The sequence below is a fragment of the Podarcis cretensis genome, assembly GCF_951804945.1.
Source record: "Podarcis cretensis genome assembly, chromosome: 2".
In the NCBI taxonomy this organism is placed as follows: domain Eukaryota; kingdom Metazoa; phylum Chordata; class Lepidosauria; order Squamata; family Lacertidae; genus Podarcis; species Podarcis cretensis.
The window spans coordinates 83300782-83323068 of NC_137171.1; the positions used below are offsets into that span (position 1 = coordinate 83300782).

The following is a 22287-nucleotide window of genomic DNA, read 5'->3' on the forward strand; positions in this document are numbered from 1 at the left end:
CACGCTTTCTAGAGCTGATGGGAGTTTTAGTTCCCCACACCCTTTTTACACATTTTCTAAACTTCAGTTTGTTTGTCATTTGCCTATCTTACCACAAAGTATTTCTTTAAAGCAGCTTTGTACCTTGTTTAAATAAAAACCCTCTTTCCAAAAGAATTAAAGCTATCTCCCAATATATAATCAACATTTTATTTTTATAGTTACGGCATAAGCCTTTTTATTTTCCGTTACGGCATAAGCCTTTTTTAAAAAACCAGTGAAATATACAAATCACACGAGACGAAAATATGTACATTAAATGTACAGAACAAAGAAGAGGACATAGTAGATTTACATAATATCTGAAGAACACAAGTGAAATATTTTACATTAAATAGCATTTTAATAGCTAGGATCATTAGACTCCTGTCTGCTCTCGCAGACAGGAGTCGCTATAAAGAATAAGTGATTCAACATATTTTTTTTAGAAAAAGGATTATGGTTTTTGTATAATAAAAACCAAAAGTGACATATTCAGTGAACTAGTGCTTTATTTCATTTTATTTTTAAGTTGACATTGGTTTGCAGACACCAGGAACCAGGGAAGATAAATATACCCTTGCACAATAAATTAAGAGCAATCATCATTTGGAAAGCTGATAATCCTGATAGCATTAATGAGACAGCTCACAGAATTTTGAAAAAGTAAAGCTTCTAAAATGGTAATGCTAATATGGAAGCCTGGAATTCATTGCAATCTGCTTATATGTATTGGACAGGATGATTTAGGGGAAGAGCAGAGGTCTTTCAAGGAATGAAAAGGCAGCACTGGGGTTGTGGCAAAGGCAAGAGCTAAGGCTGCCTTTTTAAAAAAATTGACATGGGCCGTTTGTGTTAAGATGCATTTGTGTCTCTCATTTCCATTATTTGCAATGACGCAGTTGCAGAAAGAGAACGCTTCTAAGCAAGCTTCCCCCAGCCTGTTGCCCTCCGGTTTTTAGCCATTTATATACCGCTTAGTACCCTCATTTCTAAGCGGTGTACAAGAGGGATACAGCACGCATCTCAAAATCAGTTGCAACTGACAGTAAGATCACAAACACCTCACTTAAAACACCTGCTGCAATTCGAAAAAGTCTTCACCAAGGGACCAGGAGGTCAACAGGTCTGATCTCAGCTGGGAGGAAACTCCACAGTTGGACGTACAACTTTGAAAGCATGTCTCCTAGAAGACACATTCTCAGCACCTGAGCCACGGGGGACCACTAATAGGTTAGTGATCAAACAGGGATATACAATATGAGGTGGTCCTCTGGGTATCTTGAGCCCAAGTAGTTAAATGGCCTTGAACTCAGCTCAGTTGCATAGGGGTAACCAGTGCAAACTTTTAAGCATTGGAGCTCTGTGTTGGCACCAACAGTCTAAAAGCTTGGAATTTCAACTGCCAATGGCCCTGGGGCTGATGGGAGTTGCCATCCCAAACATTTGGAGGGCAGTAGGTTGTGGAAGTCTGCTCCAAATCATTGCAAACTCACGCATCAAGCATGTACAGTCCCCAAACATAACCAACAGTAGAGGGTATACAGGAGCATTCACTGAATTGAGCAGAAAGATACTATGTTCTGGGAGGAATTTGAAAAAGTGTTGATTAATTTGTGATTGACTTACCCTTCAACACCCATGTGTTGTGAAAGCCTGCAAAAAACAAAAACACCCAAGCTGACTTTTGTTTTTAAAAAACCCAACTTTGTTAGTGTGTGCTATTTTAAATGTGGATCAGGATGGGGGCAGATAACATGTTCAGTCTAAACGAAGAAACTGACCTGACCTGGCAAATTGAAAGCCTTTTGTACTGTTCTGCTATTGGTTTTTTCCTTTTTTTCTTTTTAAAAAAAGAAATCATAAGTTTGTAGTTTGTCCTGATAATATGATTGTATTTTTTAAAAAAGGTTTGAGATACCAGACACCAGCAGACCATAGTTTTCCCATATATAATTGCTCAAGTACAGTTTGAGCAGTTTGTGCATAGCTGCAATATATTTCTAAAGCATTGTGCATTAAAATGAAAAAGACACAGGATGATCACTTAGGCGTTGCTGCCACACAGCACTTTGAATTGTAACAGCACTTTAGAAAAAGAAGTACCACGCGGCGTATCATCAACTCAGCATTTCCCCAAATTCCGCAATGCTATCAGTCAACTGATTTTTTAAAAAGGGAACTGACTACGCACAACACTTTAAAAAGAAATACGTAATTAGTTTTGAATTTATTATTGTTGTTTTTAAGGACTTTGCAGACTGCACAAACAATGCAGCTGCAGTTTCAGCACAGTCAAACCGGCACACACAGTGCTTAGGAAATCCCACAGATAGCTCTTCAATATTCTTATAAAGTAAGGCAGAAAGGCTTTTCTAAATGTGCATAATGTGAGATAGGCATGTTTTACTTGACGTGGCAACGTTCCAAATTCTGCTTTGATCTGCGCTGTGCAGTCAAAGTCAGATATTCTTCCTCCTGGTTTGCTAGCTGTTTGAAGGAATTGGTTGGTTGGTTCTTTTTCCTTGGCCCATTCAGAATACCTCTTCCTTCTAATGGAGACCTGCAAGACGGTACATTGTGGAACAGTGCTGATGAGAGAACTGCAACGTCCACCTGCCCTAAAACTGGCATCCATCATGGCTGCTGCAGGCGGGCAGAGCTACAGAGCCACGCTCCCGATATGGGTTGTTACAGCTTTGAACTCACTACCACCCTACTCCAGTGCCATCCAGGCAAACTTGAGCAATACTGGTGTCAGGAGGCCCCACCCCACTGGCTACTACTGGTTAGCGTCATTCCCCACAATGCATTTGCACAGAATTCCCACGCCTAAATGGGGGGACGCCATGTCGCGCCAATGGGTCTTTAGATATTACCTAGCAGCACAACTGTGGCTTTTGGGAAATTCTGCTTCCACCCACACCTTCAAGTTGCCACGTTGAGGAGAGCTCACGCTACAGGTTACAGATATACGGATCAATGCTGTATCTGACTGTCTCGCTTCTTTTGGGTTGCTAAAGCTCAGAAGAAATACCTTGCACAGATGTGTATGTCACCAAGCCGTCATGCTCCGATCCAAAGCATGTAAGGCGAATACCTCATCTACTGCACTTGTTACTATGTCCCACGAGGCTATATGGGGATGGGTTGGATTTCCCTTTGAACTACTCTATCTTTTCTTTTCTTAATTCCAAATCCTGTAAAATAAATATTCTCTCAGGTTCTCCCACCCATTATTGCAAAACAAAACAAAACAAAACATTTAAAAAACTAGGCACAGTCTGAGCTGGATGCAGCAAGCTTTCCAATCACTTCTTGCTGAAGAAGATTTTTTAGAAAATCTCTAAACAAGGAAAGCACCCGCTGGACTCTATAAATAAGAGTGGAGACCTTCTTGGGGCAACCTCCCCCCTCCCTACTGCCCTCTGCTGGTAGACCGGAAAAAAGCTCTTCCCACCCATCCCCATCTATTTGCAGACAAACTGGTCCACAATCTCTGTGCACTTCTTGCATTTCACGTAGCAGCACCAGTGGAACTTGCAGTGGCAGCGCTCCGTCTGCACCGTCTTGAACTGGTCGTAGCCCCGGCCACAGCACATGAGTTCGCAGCCGTCCATGCCTTCCGAAGTCTTGTTGCAGAGGCGCCCCTGGGTGCCCAAGGAGCCGGTGCTCTCGTTGCGCACACAGTAATCGGGGCTGGGGTCTATGTACACCAGGTCGTGGATGGTGGGCGCGTTAAAGCGGCTGTTCACTTGCACCAGCTTGCCCCGGGGGTTGAGCTTCATGGCTGCCGCGCTGTCGTATTTCTCCTTCAAGGCGTCGCCAACCTTGCGGAAGTCAGCCAGCTGCAGCCAGCAGGTCTTCAAGCTGCACGATCCGGACACCCCGTGGCACTTGCAGGCCACATCCGCCAAGCTGTACACCGTCTGGGTGGGAGTTGGAAAGAAGGAAGAAGGTCAGTGCAAGTCTGGGGCAAAATATCCCTCCGCCACAAACACGCAGGAGGCATGGCCTTCGCAACAGGGAATCCATTCCCCCTTGACAGCACTGCATTCACTGCGCTGTCACTCTTCCAGGACACACCTCTGAACTGCCCTGTTGGGATCCTTCAAAAAAACACACACCACACCGCCCTTATTGTGAAGGATGATTAAAAACGGCTTTACTTTCATTCATTCCCTTCACAAAAAGCCCCACCTGTTCTTAACTGTCAACTGGCACAGCGTGGCAAGTGGGGGGCGTCCAACACACAAAGAGGAACTTCTGGCACGTTTCCCTGTCAATTTGTTTGTCTGCCTCCTCCTTTGTTTAATAGGCTTATTATTCACCTTTCTAATAAAAATAACCCAAGGGGAGATTATATTTATATATACATAGCACACATACGTGCATAACAGACAGGAACAAGTCTGGCTCGCATCCCTCTGTGCAACTTGCAGCATGTCATTTCCCGAAAGCCTTTCACCAACCATGGGGGCAAGAATGAAAAGTGGACAATAAATTGCCAACAACAAAAAAAATTAAGCACCAGTTGTCATATAAGACTCTTGATTATATTGCAGTCTTCCTAACGCTCCCGGGGAATGGTGTGGCCACCACACGGAGGCTGAAATTACTCCATGGAAAGCTGTTTGGCATACCGTGGCTCACCACATGAATTGGGTCATTTTCTCCACATCTCTACAGATGTTTTTGTCTTGGCCCCTTGGACAGGCACTGAGATGAGAGGGGACAATAGCTCAGTGGCAGGCCACACGCTATGCTGGCGGGAAATTAAAAGGTCTCAGGAGTCAAATAGCATTGAATTACATGGATCAGGGGTCTCTTGGGCAACTCCTCACATCACCCCTGATATGCATGCGAGCAGCTCGTCACCTGGCACTGGTCCCCTAATGATGCTATGAGGAGTATTTCCATGTGGTGCCTAAAGCATCTATACTGCCTGGCAGGGTTGGCGCCAAGTATGGCAAGGAACTGGGAGCTCTCTTCTGCCGCTGGGCCCTGTGTGAAGCACTGCATGGCTGGATCTAGACACCCTTTTAAATTCTCACAATGCCCCAGAGCAGGGGTAGGGAACCTCAGGCCTGGGGCCAAATGAGACACTCTCTCTCTCTCTCTCTCTCTCTCTCTCACACACACACACACACACACACACACCATTTCTCTTTTGTTCTTGGGACTCTCCTCAGGCTACACCCCTCTCTCCAAGTCATGCCCCCTTGGCAGTGTTTCTGCCTGGCTGGAATGTGTCCTTGAACTCTGATGACGATGGAGGATAGACAGTGGAAGGCGGGCGTGTGTAGGATCTAGCCTGCACAAAGGTACAATTTACATTCCTTGCTCCACTTCCTTTTGCCTCTGGTCCTGCCCACTCCTAGCATATGGCCCCCAGAGGGTGGCCTAGAAGGGAATGTGGCCCTAGGACTGAAGAGAAGGGTTCCCCCACCATTGCTCCAGAGCTACACTAGATCAGAGACACCTCAGAAACCAAAAGGATGCCTAGATCCAGCCACCTGGTGCTTTCCGGAATACAGGACCAGGAAGGAAAACAGTTAAGGCAACCCAGGGTAGGCAGCAGTAGCAGCAGGCCGTGACAACTGCGCAAGGAAGCCATGCGCAGGCAATGGTGGCTGGAATAGGAGTGAGTTTCTGGCCATTCAAAAATGCTGCGATCTGTAACTCCCAACCAAATCTGAGAATAGACCTTTTGACTCCTAGGCCTTCCTGGCTAAAGAAAATTTCCAAATGCCAGAGCAATAAGAATAATGCCCTGAACCGAAATCTCATATCCTCTCCAGTGTGCATTGGGGATTCTTGCCTGGTCCATATGCAAATCTTCTCCCCAGACTAAAACAAATGGGCAGGAAAACCACATGAACACATAAGAGCTCCTGTGCCCATGCAGCACCAGAGCATTCTTCTCTTGCCGGAAAGTTCTTGCTCTCATTTCTGCCAGTATCAAGTATAAAGATTTTATTTCTAAAAATCAGGTCATTTATTACGGCATACTACACAGGCCTAGTTCAAATAGTTTTGCCTTTTCAGTGGTGGCCCCATGGCTGTCAAATTCTTTTCCCCTTGAGGTCAAGTTGGCACACTGCTTCCCCTTCCTTTAGAAGAAGAAGAATCAAAGCATATTTATTCACTGTGCCTTTTCTGTTTCACCAAATTATGGAGCTTTGACAGCATTCTATTGTTTAAGCTAGTTTTCCTTGTTTTTGTAATTACTCACTTTAAAAGCACTGTTGTCTTAACTGACATTATTTTAACTGTTGTCATTATAAAATCATCATTATCAGCAGCAGCATCACCATTGTTATGGACCACTCCAAGAACCACTGAAATCTACAATTACTGTAAAGAAAGTAGGGGAAATGGTTTGGCCACTGGAACTCGCTGGGTGTTCGCACATTCCCTGTTAACCTCATCTAGCCAATTCTTTCAAACACATATTCACTTATAAGAATAACCATGGCTTGTTCCAAATTGAAAACCAAGCAAACTGTGTGTATTGCAAATTATTAGTTTGCCTCAAAACTATCGAGGTGAACTGCTGGCTGTCATGTTCAAGGGGCAAATGCCAAGTGACTCCCACGAACACATCCCACTGCCATTACTGAAGCAGCCATCCAGTTAGCAACCATGCACTTGCAAACACCCTAGCACATCTTAAAAACGCAAGAACCATGTCATGTCAGATGGGAGCAGGCACTGCTTCAAACCATAATCAGAAGTCCATTTCAAAATTTGTTCAAATGGATAGCGAAAAGCACCCAATATGGCCACCTAGCTTGTGGGATTAGGCAGAAGCATGGGAGATACTGTGCATTCACTGGTGGTCGTTTCCCTGGCTAAAGAGCTACATCAGGCTGAGATCAGCTAGAGAGGGGAGATTCCGAGAGGGAAACAGTTGGGCCAGGTTTATGTCACTAAGCTATGGTCTTCTTCCCTTGAACACAGGAAGCTGCCTACCAAGTCAGTTTGTTGCTCCTTCTAGTGTATGTTACTGGACTACAGCTCCTATTATCCTTGGCCATTGAGCTCTGCTGGCTGTGAGTCCATTAATGTCTAGAGGGCTACAGGTCCCCCATCCAAGGTCCATACTAGCTGGACATTTCAGACAGAGGCATTCCCAGCCCAAGCTGGAGATGCCGAGGATTGAACCCAAGATCTTCTGCACACAAAACAGATGCTCTGCCGCCAATCCTCAGCCACACACAAGACGGCAGAACTAAAATCAATGCCACCTGACCAGTCAGTGGACTGGCTTGCCGCTGCTAGACTTGCATCAGATTTTCTCTCTCCCTGCACACCACCCGCACTGCAGATTTTCCACTCCTGATTCGGCAGCTCCCTCCTACACCAATCTCTCCGCATGCAGCTGAGCCGCTCCGTCCAAGAGAGAAAACCCCAAAACACCTCTGGGTGGGGGACAGGCCTACACCGCAATATCCTCTTTGTAAAGCCTTGGCAAGGAGACCTCGATAATTTACCCTGTATAAATAGACATGAGTCAGTGTTGACACAGCCCCAAAAATCCTGGGGTCTGACACATTAGGTGGATGCTGAATGCCACTTCCACCCAGCATTAAAAGAAAGTTTTTTGGGGGGGCGGGAGATGGAGGAGGGAGAGTTCAACCTCTGCCAAATGCCATCGCAGGGAGGCAGCTCAAAGGGGGTGGTAGCAGGGAACCACTCGAAGCCGACAGGGGCAACTGTGAAAAGCCATTTTTCTCCTGCCTAGCAGCAAATTGGCCTTTCCATTGCTTTCAGATGCCTTCTTCTCACATTTAAATGCTATTAATTTTCAATTATCCTTCATCCTAATTCACCTTGAAACACAAGTGTAAAGTCTCCAGCCGACGAGTCCTGGCACCGTCACTTCTAGGAAAATAATGACTTTGGCTCCTTCCACTCCAGGGCAATAAAAATGAAGTTTACACTCATTCGTTTAAAAGATTTTAAAGATTAAAAAAGCCATAAAAACTGACTTCCACCACAGAAGAGCATGTTTTCTAATAATACAGAGAAGCTGGTTGTTGGGTGGGTGTGTTTTTTTTCACAACCTCACAAGGAAGAGTGAAAATAGCCCCCTTGCAAGAATATTTCACTCCGGCAAAATACGGCGCTTCGGTCACCCGCTCCAAAGAAAACTGGATTGGTTGGAAATATAAACTAATAAAGTTCTATTCTGCATAAAATTCACTGTGACTTGCACTATTTTACTAGAACAACTTGGAAGGGAGGTGGAAAGGGGGTACGTATTTAGCCCATTTGAAGGAAGGCTATCAACCCATGCCCTTGTCATTGCCACTGAGCTTATACATAAGAATATGAGAAGAGCCTGCTGGATCAGGCCAGTGGCCCATCTAGTCCAGCATCCTGTTCACACAGTGGCCAACTGGAAGCCTGTGGGGAAATCAGCAAGCAGGATTCGAGCACAACTGTGGTGGCAGAGCACAGCCATTCTAGCTAGTAGTTACTGATAGGCTTCCTTCTCCCACTCTCATTCGTTGCATTTAAATGGAACCTTTCCCCCTCCAGATCTAAAGGGAAATAACAGATCTCTCTTATTTAAACAAGACATATTCCAGAGATCACCCATTGTTCAAACTCATTCAAAAGAAAATTGCTTTTAACCCAAAAAAACCCCACCACACACAGAGGTTTGGGAACAGGTATTGTTACAGATTTGAAACGGGCCTTGGGAACGCAAACGGTTTGGCATCACAGTAAGAAAAGGCAAGAACAAACATTATTTTTGGGGGAGGGGGTGGCGGTTTGAGGGGGGTGAGACTTACTCTCCTCCCTGCTTCGTTGTTATGAAGATTCATCAAGATCCTGGAGCTTTCGTAAGTTCCTCTCTGGTAGATCCTCTCTCGCTCGCGGGCATCCACAAACTCTTTGGCAAAGCGGTAGCCATAGTCAATGTTGTCCCCACAGCCACCCCACAGCCAGTCCCGAGGTAAATCTTTCGGCCTAGCAGCCCGGCTGCAGCCACAGGAAGAGAGCTCCCCCTCCCGGCAGGCCCGGCTCATGGCATTGACCACACCGGCAGCACTGACTGCGTACGTGAAGGCTGTCTCCCGGCTGCCTGCAAGGAAAAAGAGGAGGCTCGGAGTTACACACCAGGATCACATACATTTATTTTATTTAATACAGGTGAAGATCAACTGCCATTCAATTCTGAGCTTCCCCCACTCCCGACGTGACAGATGTTCATTTGAAAAGGGAAACAACAGCACACGAATGAAGTGTTCCCACTGTGGCTGGTGGTATTAGATATCAGGATAGTGGCATAAAAATCCTAGAGTCTGCTATGCTGGTTAGAAAGAAATTCAGGCATCTTGAATTATCTATTCATTTATCTACAAAGAAGGAAACATATTGGAGAAGCCTGAGGTCTGGCCATCAGCTCTGGTAAAGTAAAAGAAAAAATGTCAGAAGTCTTCTTAGGATTTTTCTTCTTCATTGCCAAAGTTTAAAGGCTTGAAGTTCAGAGCTTGTCCTATTTGGTTAAATGGGACTTTATCCCTAGCAAATGTGCACAGGATTGCAGCATAAGAGAGAAAGTTTTCTGTGATGGAAAGCTCCACTCAAGTCGGCTAATTACTGATTATCCTGAGGGGAAATTCATTAGTTGGTATATTACCTGAATCCAATTTCCCCCCGAAAAGAATTCATTTATAAATATCTCACTACGTAGGAGCTTGATGAAGCCCACAAGCCACACCTTTCAGTTCCTCCCAATTTTAGCCAGACCATGCTCTCTGTAGTCTTTCAAAAAGAGTAGCTAAGGGTCTCTACGAAAGGTAAAAGGGTACCCCCCTCCCCAGCAGATACTTCGCAACAAACACTGTCCTCACAGTAACAGCTCCAAAAAGTTTAAAGCTGTGGTAAAGCTCGCCTTGTGTGCTGCTGATGTTTCTAAGAAACCAGAGGTCTGGGGTTTGTTGTTGTTTTACACAAAAACAATTTCAAGAACTTCACTAGCTCAAAGAATGGGACCCAAATTTCAAAGGCCCATTCTTCAATGGAGCCTTTAGCTATTTAGGCACTTTCGCAGATATATATTTTTTCTATTTGAGGAAGTTCGGAATCACTGGAAAATCAAACATTTTAAACAAACGGAACAGACTGATGAAGGCACACACCAAAGCACCCAACCATTGTAACTGAGGCATTTTCTGTTTGAGGGCACCTTCCTGCTTTTGGATAACTTGGTCGCAATTTTATAAGCTGGACTCGATTTTAACAGACATAGCAGAACACTGAAAGCACCCTGTAGTATTTATTCTAGTGTCATTCACAGCAAAGCTCATAGGAGCTCTGCCTAATTGGTCCCCTTCCACAGATAGAGCTCACATCTCACTATCATTTTGGGGGATATGCCACGCCTAGGTTCTTCTCCACAACCATGTTTTGAAAAGAACCCTTTCAAGTCTGGACAGGGGCAAAAAGGTAGAGATCGAAATACGCCGAAGAGAGAAAGAAAACAGATGGAAGAAATTTGCAGGGGAGGGGGAAGCAGTTTGAGCAAGCAGCCCTGTGCCATGAAACTGTTTTCTGTAGGCTTCAGCTTCAGACGGTAGGAGCCTGTTTAAAGCAAGTCTCATCAACTTTGACAGTATTCGAAGTCCTGTTGCCAGCAGAGGGCTGGTTTGTTTAGAAGCTCCTCGCTCTCTGCTAGGCACGAACACGATTCCTTTATTATTATTATCTAAAGCTTTCTTGCATTCTCCCATGTAAACTGCTGATGTCTATTTAAAAAAAGAAGAAGAAAAAGAAAAAAGCCCTCCCTACTTTTATACTATTTTGACAGAAAGGGGCTGCAGAGAAAACAAGTGATTCGCTTACACATCTCGAAAGGGAATTTAGGCTGTAATCCGGCTCAGTTTGATGGTTGAAATGCCATCGCCGTCAATGGGATTTAAGCTGCCCAACTGTGCAAGGGAGGACACTGCCTTGGGGTTTTGGTTTTGGGTTTTTTGCATCAAGCTGCAAGAACTTATACAAACATATGATAAGGCGCAAAGCTATATTTCCTTTGAACAGCATTCTCAACTTGAAGCCGAGATTCCACTACTATTGCCAGCGCAGTTAAATGTCTAGTCATAGACATTTTTTAAAAAGTTATTAATTGAATTTGTTGCAGTTTATTACTTTCTCCTTCCAGGGAGGAAAACAATAACAACACAGAGAGACATTTTCCCAATATTATGCAACCAATTTTCCAGGCTCTTTCAGAAGCAAGGAAACAGCATATTTTATTTGAGCCAGCAATATTGTGGTGATCTGATTCACATCACACTGAAGTGAACGCCAAGGCTTTTGCGAATCAGGTTTAGATGATCAACCCTTGGGAGCAGTTACACAGAGAGCAAGTCAACATTTTGGTACCATAGTGATGGCTCATTTGCAATCTGAACATATTGCAGGATATATTGAATTTAGCTAGAGTTTTGCTATTGACTTAAATTTGGTCCAACAGCAGTCTGAAATGTTATATAAACTTCCAGGATTTTTAGTGTGCTACATCAAACCACTATCAGCTCATAATTCTTTCAGGTCAATCAGCAAAGACATCATAGAGAAACATACAGATCCAGGCAGAGAGCCCAAACTGGCACAATCTTTTGTCCTAACTGCACACTGTAAGTGGATTTATAGCCCTGTAAGGCTGAGCCATGTCTATGCAAGAAGCAGGGCACCGAAGCTGAGATCTTGTCCCCCATTCAAGAGAAACAGCAACCAATCCAATAGTTTATTCGAGGAAACTAGACCCAACTATGCAATGAGAGCACATACTTGTTCTCAATGAATACACTTTTCAGGATCTTTAACAGCTCAATGCACACATTACACTCACTTCTATTTTCAGTTAATCTAAGTGGCCAATTACCCTACTAAATAAAAATAAATACATGCAGATGTCTTGTGGAGAAGAAACAGACCTGGAAGCAATGGGGACCCATTCCAGGACTTGTAGATGCAAAGTCTGCAAAAAGAGACCATGGCAACTTAGACATGAGTCTTCAAGGCTGGAACATACCTGACCAGGTATACAAACGCTTAAGGTTTCAGTACTTTCAGGCTTTTGCTGTACTGTTTTTATTTGTTTTTCGGTATGGGGCAGTGATAATCTGACCAGTTATTCTAAAGCTCTCAGTTCTACAGCATCTGTAATGCAAAGCTGCAGGAGAAAACTTAAGTCTTCAATAAACAAGTGTTTCCACTTAGTTCCTTTTTTTGGAGGGGGGGAGGCATGGAAAATGTTTAATCTGAGATTTTGTAAAGCTTATTTTTACATAAAATTAACTTCTAGGGTAAATGTGACTTAACAGCATCCCTGCAAGCAATGCAGAAGCCTACTCAATGCATAAATGAAGTTACCTTTAATCTAATTTTAAAGTCATTCCAATCCTTCCCTATCCGATTTCAAAAAGCGGGATTTAAAATTAGATTTAGATCTCTGCATTCTGAGATGCTGGTATACACAAGTTGTGCGTTTGAGGCTGGGGAGGGGACATGGAGAGAGATGTATAGATTTGAATGTATACTACAAATGCCATTATTCTAGTTGGGGAGGGGGAGCAACCCATCAGTCATTAGAGTGATGCTGCCTTTTAACCCTTGTAATTTAAGCAGGGGCAGTATTTATGCTGATGTGAGCTCTACAGCAGAAGGGCCCTGTCAAAAGCAACTAGCAGAAGCTACACTCTCAGCATACAGGGATCGGGAGATTGCTCCAAGACAGCATTTTTAATTAACCATAATAATTATGGTTAAACACATGCAACACCTACCTATGTTCTTAGCCTCAATGAAAGCACGTTGACTGTGAGTGCCAACATCTTTCATTTCTAAATTGAAATCCCCTTGAAACAAAAATTATTTTGCTGGGGGGGGGGGAAAGGCTGCAGTCTTAAAGCACACTTAACTAGGGAGTAAGCCACACTGAGCACTTTGGGGGCTTGCTTCCAAACACACACAGAATTGGGCTGTGAAGGGGAAATGGACTAAACATAAAAATTATGGCATGACAAAAAGCTGGCGTGTGGTTAATCCGGAGTCCAATTCAATTGTCACACAGCTTTGGAATCCCAGACATAGAAATGACCCTGTTCTGGCTGGAAACGACTTGTTTTCATGCTTCCTCCTTTAAATTTAGATCTGGCTTAATTTTAATCTGCATCAGGACAAGGTGAGAATGGCAATGCTACTCTTCCTGTTCCATACCACCAGTGGTCCCCATGTGCTTCTAGCTTCACAGGAAGGATCTCTTGGCTAAAGGCCATTTAGCTTTCTCCTTCTTGACAGGTTTCAATGGCGCATAAAGAACCTGGCAGGTTTTCCTAGCACACACACACCATGACGTGAATCCAGCACACACAACTCCCAGGCCCTTCCTACCTATCTGCATGACTCTGCCAAAAACAGAGTTGTTATCCACAGTGCTACAATTCCATCTTCTGTGGCGGAACTGATACTGGCATTCCTTGATCCCCGTCTTGGCACCCTCTCCGATGTACTGCATGTGGTCCTGGTACAAGTGGCAGAGTTTCTTTTGTCCTTGGGAGAGCCCGGCCAGTTGGCTGCAAAGGGGCTGGGCTCCAATGATGTACACCTCCGGCATCTGAACGGGGTTCATGGGGTTCATGTGGTTCATACCCAGAGACCTGTGAAAAGACAAAGGGTTGCAGCAATAAGCTCAAGAACAGCAGCTGAATGCACATGCTGCGTGGATTCCACAGACATGGAACCCAGCCCTGAAACAAATTTGCTTGTTCCATTTGGTCTGCTGGGGACGCCGGCCAAAATGTGGGAAAGGTGCTGGGTTTGTGTCTTCAGCTTCGTTCAATGGTTGGAAAGCTAAAGTAAACCACATGCATGAATTTATTGAGACAGACACTGAATTATGCAGCTATCTAAATATGATGGTTGCCCCCCTCTTAGGCTGTCTCCCCTCCTAGGCTTCAAATTTCACACTATCCATCCCTATGGATTTTTTTTCTTTTTTCAAACCTGGAAACAAAATCCAAGATGCTCCCAGAACACGCTTCATTCTCTAACATGCCATGTCAATCTTTTTTAAAAAAGAAAAATAACTATCAGACACTAGAGAATCTTCTGTAGCAAGAGAATTGTTACCATCCAAAAGTTCGGTCTCATGATCCATAAAGTATGTAATGCAGGCCAGATAAATTAAATGGGATTTCGAGGCCCTCCCTCCCCTCATGCCATTATTTAAAAATTCACAATCAAGAATTGGCACACAAGTGAATCCTGTCACCAAATGCCTTATTCACCCAATGTCTTAAAGACCTCAACATGAGTGCCTGTTTTCAAAGGGATAAATTTAATCTCAGCTCTCTGCGTGAATATTTACTCAGAAGCAAATTCTATTCAGAAAAATGGAGCTTACTCCCCAGTAAGTGTGCCTAGGGTTTCACAGCCTCATTTGCACAATTCTTTTGAGCTGAAACCAGCAAGACCCTAAACACACAGGACTCAAAAATATGCGGCTCACTTCTGCACAGAAATGTCTAGAAAGCCAGGAGGACATTCCCGATTACAATTTTACATTTAATTTAGTTTCTAGAGTACTACTTATTCCAAACCAGGATTTGAATGACTACATAAATGCAGACTGCCTATCCTTTCCCCTCCATCCCTCCTAAAAGAATAGGAAAAATCGATTCAGGGTGTTCATAGTTTTTATTTTCCCAGGAGCAAACTAGGCCTCCTCCACCTTATTGGATGGGTTTTTTTTTAAAGGGAGGGGGATTAATTAATTTGTACAGATGATGAAAATATTAAAAAGCTTACCACCAAGAGCTGGCTTCTATCACAACTTGGATAAGTGAAGAGAAGATGGCCAGACTCAGAAAGAGGTACTTAGAAGTCATTGCCTCTGTCCACAGAGCTCCACCTTGGACTAAGGTTCCCATGGACTTCTGCAGGGGAGGGAAGAAGAGAGCAAGAAGCTTTTATGGCCTGGACCAGACCATCTCACAGGGAACAAAGCGCAGCCCCCCGGGGGTCTGGGAGAGGCGGCGGTCCTTCTGCGCCTCAGCCAGGGACTTGTGCAGTGGCCAAGCCAGTGTCTGCTCCAAGTTCATTCACCCGCCTCGCCGCGAAGGCTCGGCTTTTGAGTGAATCCCAAAGCAGTCTCGATAAGGAGGAGGAAAAAGCTGAGTAGCAGCGGCGCCCAGCCCCCAGTTTTATGGACACACACAAGTACATACATACACACACACCATCCACCTCCGGAAAGAAAAAGCAGGCCGTTGCCAGCCCCTTCCGCGCTTTGCTGCTCAGACGCGGAGCGCGCAACAAGTGGAGAGCGACGGTCAGTCGACGGGGAGGGAGGACAACAGCACCCACGTCCCAGCCGCGGCGCTCGGCTTCGGATTAGAACGACGCGCGCCTCCTCCTTTTTAATTATAGGAGCCGCTTCCAGACGAGAATCGTCAAAACGGATCTTGCTCAGGAAGGTGTTTGCAAAGCACGTTTTTCGCCGCCGGCCATCGCTCCTCCCCAACGTCCGCGCATAAAATCCCCCGTCTCATCCCGTCCCGCCTCCTCCCCCCCGATCACAGACAGCAAGACCTAGGGCTCTGACACGAACCAAAACCCCGCAGAGACCGACAGTGCCCCCCACCCCCCATCCCGCTCCTCACTGGGCTATCTGGATAAGTTAAGACAGAGCCGTATGGAGGGAGGGGCAACAAGGCGCGCGGCGGGGAAACGCGTCCGCCGAAGCGCGCCGCAGTTGGAAGCAGCCGAGGAGCGCAGATCTCTCTCTTCTGGGCGAGGGGGCAATAAGAGGACAGTGACCTGGACCCCTGGGACCATCCATATTGGAAGCTCCTCCAGCCTCGGGCAGGGACCTGGGGAGAGTTAGCCCCCCCCCCGCAGTTCGACTCCTCTCTTCCCACCCCCTCCTCCGCGCAGCCGATTTCTGGTTACAGTGGGGGAACGAAGGCGAAAGGGTATAGGAAACCCTTCCATGTACTGCCAAATGGCGATAGGGGGCTGCTTGTTCCCTTCCCAATTATCCGGGCAAATGGAGTAAAAGGAAACCAGCTCTTTTTCACAGGGGAAGAAGAATGATTGCTCCCTTTGATGAACTGGGAGCAAACCCTTGTTCTTGCTTTAAAAAGGACTACGGAGAAGAATTTGCAGCCCGAAGTTCTATCTGGCGGCCGCACTCTGGTAACCTGTCCCGCCCCGCCCGTTTAATGTTACGTGAGGCATTCCAGAGTCTGGAATGTCGCACCTCGAAATCGTCCTCTGGAGCCAACCGATCCGAGTTTGTGTGTGTGTGTGTGTGAACTGAACGGGGCTACTCGAGAGTGAGTGTCACAAGAGCAAAAAATGCGGCGGGTGGGGTGTAGATCTGTGGCCCTCAGCGCTCCAAGCGCCACTTTGGACAGCAACCGGGACTTTTGCACGCAAGATATAAAGGACTCGATCCGCGTGAAGTGTGCCATTCAAGTCGGTGTAAAAAGAAGCGTAGAGCCAGGGACAGCTCATTCCAGAAAAGCAGTAGCCGTCCAAGCGTATAACAACAGAGAAATGAAGCCCCGGCGGCTTCGGTGGAGTTTACTCCCAAGTAAATAACGCGCGCATAAGGCTCCCATGGCTGGATTTTTATTGGCCCGATTACAAGAATCCGATAAGGGACAGGATGACGCCCTAATAATGCGAGCAAAGAGAAGCTACTTGGTCTCCGCTCCAGGCTCACGCGCTAGTTTGGCCTTTCAAGTAGGCGCATTCCACCTAATCCGATTGACAAACCCGTCCAGACCGCGTCGCCGTTCCCCTCTAACTCCGGTCTTGCCTTAGTACGTCGGACGCCGTTATTCCAGGGGGCTTAATATTGGTCAGAGCGCTTCGCGGGCTCGACGGATATCGGTGCGGAGAGCGGTGGGCGCCTCTCGCTTCAGTGGGCTGGGTTCCAAGAAGGGCCTTGTAGAGTACATCGGATCGCGGAAACGAGGGGGCTTTTCGGAGGCTCGCCGGTGGCGGAGCGGCTCCCCCAGGCTCCAAGGCCGGTGCGTTGCCACCGGTGGACTCCCTTGCGCCTTAGAGCCAAGCGATCGCGCCACGAGGAAGGCGGCTCTGGCGCCGGAAGGGCCCGAGCGAGGAAACTTGGCCCTGCCCGGCCTATCGCCGGGTCCCCGCGCTTGCCGTCTCGCGCCGAGGCAGGCCTGGACTTGCTGCGTCCAGAGGGCCTCGTCCACCCACAGCCCGATTCCCCTTACTACAGATCTACATATATAAATCACCTTATCAACCAAGGAGCTCCTACCGTACCTCGGGAGAAAGCCAAGGGCCAACGTAGCCCCGCGGAGCGGCCTTCCTCCCCAGCAAAGCATGACACAAGGCTACAGGAATTTGGGGGAACAGGCCGGAGGGGGTTGCGCGTCTAGTGACGGGCCGCTGACGGCGCCCGATTTATTTCCCCGGCAGTCTGAAGCGCCTTGAAGGAATGTGGAGAGTTCATGCCCCATAAAGCCGGCCACGCTCCAGCAAATTGGGGACGGGGAGGGAGCAGAGAAGGCGAGGCTGGAGAGGAACAGAAAGCCCCCGCAGCCGTCGGGGGGATGCAAAGCTCATGTGCGTGTGCAAATAACAGAAGGGAATAAATCCCCAGCTATAGGGAGAAGCCAATGTGTGTGTTTCGGCCGATGTGCACATAAGAGGTTCGACGTCCCCGCCCCGCCTTTTTGCCACTGGCTCCCTGTGTGGCCCGATCCCCTCGGTTTTTCCGCCTGTCTTATGGGACTGTTGAATGAGCGATGGACTAAGTCGGCACCGCCCGTCGGGCGCCTTGCGCCTCTCTCAAAGCGCTGTGCGAACAAGACGGCAACTTCGCGGTCCCAGCCTCGGAGCTCTACCACTTTCTTCCCGACGAGGGCAGCGCGCCGCCGGAGATGCAAGCCTGTCCGTCGCAAGGGAACGCCTCACGCAAAGATGCTGGAGGAGTCACGACGGGGGGGGTCCAAGGACGCGCAGTGCTAGGGGGGATTGCCAAGGGGGTGTGGGCGCGCGGGATAGCAGGGGCAGACTCTCCAAAAGTCATCCACAGATGGGGACTTAAAGAAAATATATACAGTATATCCGAATGAGAATACCCATCTCTGCCACACACAAACCCATCTTCGGCTGTGATCGTGACACTGGCAGGCCTTGACTTCGGAATCCTGGGGCGCAAGGAGATTCTTCGCGAGGAGTTTCCATTCAAACTCCGCGCGCCGAGTCCAAATATTAGGCTCGGAGGATTAACGCAAGTATAGCTGCATCTGAGCGATCTTCTGCGCACAGATCCAGCTATAGATCTAATATTTAAAAACTGGTTTATGGCGGAGCCGGCTTTGTTTTAAAGGCGAGAGAGCCTAGTTGGACGCGGAAGCCGTTCTCCGCCGCCCCCAATAGAGGGCAGCCGAAGCCGTCAAACGAAGCCCCGGGACGCTACACTAGGGGGCCAGAGAAAGAGGGATGGTGCCTCTCTCCGCGTTTCGCCCTCTCTTTTTGTTAGAAGTAATACTTCACCATTTCTTGGGGTTATTCCGTTCAGCCTGATCCAGAACGGAGAAAGAGCTCGGAGGCGGAGACCCCCTTCGGAGGGCGCCAAAAAGAAAGGCCCGGTGGTGTGCAGCGCCACCAAGTCTCCCGGAACCGTTTTTTGAAGTGCCCGGCGAACACTGGAAACAAGCCGCCGAAGAGTCCATTAGGACCGGGCCATTTAAACTTCGCGTTCGAAGGCAGCCCCCGGACAGAGCAGCCCATTGTTTTTGGTGGGGGAAATTAGCTATTTCAAAACGTTTTATTTTTCGGGGGTGCAATCATCCCTCCCCAAGAGCAGCCAGAAGGGCTCGCCCGCCTGCGATCCTAACTTGCTTGTCTCTCTCTCTCCACCCCCCCCCATTAAAAAAGAAAAAAAGAGCACAGGAGGTCTGGAAAGCCTGTTAGGGCATCTGGTTTTATGGCCGCTGTTTTAATGCTAGCTCTACCTTGAGTAAGTAGGCATGCAGACTGCGAGCCCCCTGGGCTCGGGTGGGTTGTAAAACGCAGGAACAATTGCCGAGGCGGGCCGGCTGGACGGCTTTGCAGGGCCAAGAGCGAGCCCACCACCTTGCCCTGGAGGGGAGGGGGCTTTGGAAAAGAAGGGGGGCTGTCTAAGAAAAGCGGGCGAAGCATTCCAAGGTTTTATGGGCTGCAGTTTTTAAACAAGGAAAGCTACTCATATACTAAAACTCCGGGAGGTGGAAGAGGGGAGGGAAAAGGTTGCCTTTTCTCCTCGCACCCCTGTTCTTCCATATTAAATGATATCCCGGGACTTTCGTTCAAGATCTCCCTGGATCTCTCCTTCTCCTCTCCTCCGCCCCCCCGCCATCCCTCAAAAAGATTAGTTTCTGGGTGAAACTGAACTCCCGGTGACCTCGTGACTGTAACTAATTTAGCATACAACTGACAATTAAAAACAAACACACACAACCTCCTCAATGTGGAGCATCAAAGGGACAGCGAGGCTTGGAGGGGGGAGCAAGGAGGGGGGACAAAGCAAAGCCCCTTCCGTCCTCCCCTTCCAACACAAGCGGAACGCTTTACAGATGCAAAGTGACAATATGCAGAAACAGAGCAAAATTTGAGGGACTGAGGTGGAGGAGGAGGAGAAGAAACGCGGCCAGGTTTTTCCCTGGCCACGAGCCAAGTTCTCTTAAAGGTACAGGCCTCCATGTCTGCCATGCCCGGGTTCTTCAACACAAGTCCGCACGGGAGAAAGCTGCAAGAGATGTCCTATAAACCTCGATCCGCCTTGGAGGTGGCGGATGGCCCGGGGGGTGGGTTAGACTGAGAAGCTTTAGGCGCTGGGAATAAGTTCTGAAAAGAACAGATAAGGGCTTTCCAAGGAAATAAGCAATAATAAGACAGGGGGGGGGGGCGTTATGGAAAGGGTGGGGCAGAATCGGAGCATTTTGCAGCAACAGGTTTGTTGCGAGACTGGAGAGTTCTGACCGGCGGGGGAGCGCGCGCAAAGAGGGGCTCCTGAATGAACGCGGTGAAGAGAGAGAGGGAAGCCTATGTTCTCATTCTTTTGCTCTCGTCAGTTTCACCTTAAGCCAAATATTTGTAAGAAATCCGAAGCCACAGCCTCCTTCTCGCGCCCTCCCTCTCCAAGGAGCTAATTTTCAAGCGCGCTCTCTCTCTCTTTTTCGACGATTTCCCCCCGATCGCAAATTTGGAGCAAATCCAGCCATCGCTTCGGACCCCGCTCCCCTCCTTCCCGCAGCCCAGCGGATTTCGAGCCCCCGCCCCGCTTTCCCATTCCTAAGTTGTGTTACTCACCTCCATTGTTGTTGCGGGAGGGAGAAAGCGTCGAAGATGGATGGGGGGGTGGTCGGGGGCGGACGGGCGAGGAGGAGAGAGAGACCCGCCAAAGCGAGCCTAGCTTAGAAGCCAAGTAATCCACAAGCGAGGCGGTGCGAAGCCCAAATCGTCGCCGTACGCTCCGGGGCTGAGAAAGGCTGGCAAGGGATCTCCGCCGGGCCGGGCCGGGCCGCTCCAGCGACGGAGCAGAGGCGCCTCCTTCGCAAGGTCCATCCGCGGTCGCGAGGGGACGGGACCGGCTCCCAGGCTGGCAGCTCCTCGCTCGGCTCTGGGACTCAGACCGGCCCAGGTAGTGGTGCTGGTGGTGCTGCAGCAGCGGGTTGGGTGCCTCCGGAGCGCGCCTGCAGGCTCCCTCCGGCGCTCGCCTGCTGCCTACCCGCTGCCACGGGGCGCCCGGGGCTGTCGAGCCGTGCCCAGGCTGCGTCCCTCCATTGCAAGCCAGACAAGACGGGGGGGCGGGGGGGGGCGCAAGGCGAGCTCCTCCGGGCTTCAAAGCGGGAGGCGGCGGCGGCTGCCCCAATCCATGGCCCGCGGTGGCGCGAAGGTGCCTCTTCCCCTCGACCGACTTCCTTCCTTCCTTCTCCCCGCGGCTACATGCTCCGCCGCGCGGCGCAGAGTCGCTCCCGGCGTTCGCCTTCCCTCCGGCGTCTGGCGCGCTTCTGCCCTCGCCGCTCCTCCGAAGTGCAAGAAAAGTTGCGGCGGCGGCGACGGCGGCGGCGTCCGAAGGGGGAAGAGAACGGGAGGGGAGGGGAGGCGCAGAGAGCGGGCGAGAGGGAGCCCTTGGAGAGAGGCGCGCATGCGCCCCGCGCCGGCCTATGGCAGCCCAGAGCGAGGTTCTAAGGAGCACCTCAGGCGGCAGCCTCGGGAGGGACGCGGGGATGCTCCGCGCGAGGAAAGGAGGGTGCCCGGCGCCGCGGGCGAGCGTGTTTTCTCCGCCGCCAGGCTTTTGCAAAAGGCGCCATTGGGACACGGACGCCATCCGCAGCAGTGAATCCGGAGTGGCTGCTTTGCCCCCCCCCCCACCCCCGAAAAGCGTTTGTTAATTTTCTCTCTATTTCTAAATCAGTTGGGAATTCAGATTCACGAGACTGACACAGGAATAGTTACCACTCCCACGAGCAGCAGTGACTCCGCCGATTTAGAAAACTCGGCTCAGTGGCACAAATCCCCTCCTGCCCTTGCCCTTGTTGTTAATTTTCTGGTTTTTATTTTTTAATCGTTTTTTTTAATCGCGGTTACGAGTTTTCTGATCATTCCGTGTTTGATTTTAGATTTGTTTTTGCAACGTTTTGAGGTCCAAGGATTAGATAGCTACTACTAGTAGTAAATAAATAAAGAACCCAGCACTTACTGTTTTCAGATCCAGGACTCGCCCTTAATCCTAGTCTACAACATGGAGACAACTTTTGATTTATTTATTTATTTTGCGTGGTGACGTATGTGGGCACCACCCACTTTAGCTCAGGTGCGAACTTCTGCATATTTAGTTAGTCTCATTGGAATAAAAGGGGCCTTACTTCCAAGTAGGTATGTAGGAGCGGGTGGCTGCAGACTAAGGCAACTGTACCCAAAGCCCTCCAGATGTTTTGTTCTACAATTGCCACCAACCCCCGGCAAAAGATCCAATAGGTAGGGATGATGGAAACTATAGTGCAACAACATCTTGCCGGAGCACCAGGCTGAGTATGGCCGGTCTAAGGCTTTGCTATGAGGGTTTTTTGTTTTGTTTTAATTGGTCGGCTCAGCTCTAAAGTTTAGCCAACTGGGCAACGAAGCTCTGAAAGTCCTCAGCCACTTTGGTAAAGAAAAATCGTTTTATATGCGTTGTATATGCGATATAACACTGTGACACCAGATGGCGCTGTG

At 48.3% G+C, this 22287-nt stretch overlaps 1 protein-coding gene across 3 annotated transcripts; it reads right to left on the reverse strand.

The window, feature by feature from the left end:
* Positions 1 to 512: 512 nt before the first annotated feature.
* On the reverse strand, positions 513 to 21799 carry WNT5A (Wnt family member 5A). Of its 3 annotated transcripts, none has more exons than XR_013835778.1 (5): positions 14851 to 14978; positions 13435 to 13700; positions 8823 to 9115; positions 993 to 3947; positions 513 to 959 (listed from the first exon to the last, which is right to left on the reverse strand). XR_013835778.1 is itself a non-coding variant. In XM_079965238.1 (5 exons), the coding sequence occupies exons 2-5, from the start codon at positions 14970 to 14972 to the stop codon at positions 3489 to 3491; spliced, it is 1140 nt and encodes a 379-aa protein (XP_079821364.1). In that variant the 5' UTR covers positions 14973 to 14978; positions 21773 to 21799; the 3' UTR covers positions 513 to 3488. The 3 variants fall into 3 exon arrangements, 2 of the variants coding, with proteins under 2 accessions (XP_079821364.1, XP_079821363.1); XM_079965238.1 differs by adding an exon at positions 21773 to 21799 and having other exon boundaries at positions 513 to 3947; XM_079965237.1 differs by adding an exon at positions 20380 to 20597 and having other exon boundaries at positions 513 to 3947.
* Positions 21800 to 22287: the final 488 nt, after the last annotated feature.

What these genes read in the sequence shown, in the direction of transcription:
- WNT5A (XM_079965237.1), bottom strand. An exon ending in ATAGAAGCCAGCTCTTGGTG is followed by an intron (nt 13,701 to 14,850) that starts GTAAGCTTTTTA and finishes GTCTTTTCACAG; the next exon opens with GTCTCTGGGTATGAACCACA. An exon ending in ACAACGAAGCAGGGAGGAGA is followed by an intron (nt 3,948 to 8,822) that starts GTAAGTCTCACC and finishes ACTCCCACCCAG; the next exon opens with ACGGTGTACAGCTTGGCGGA.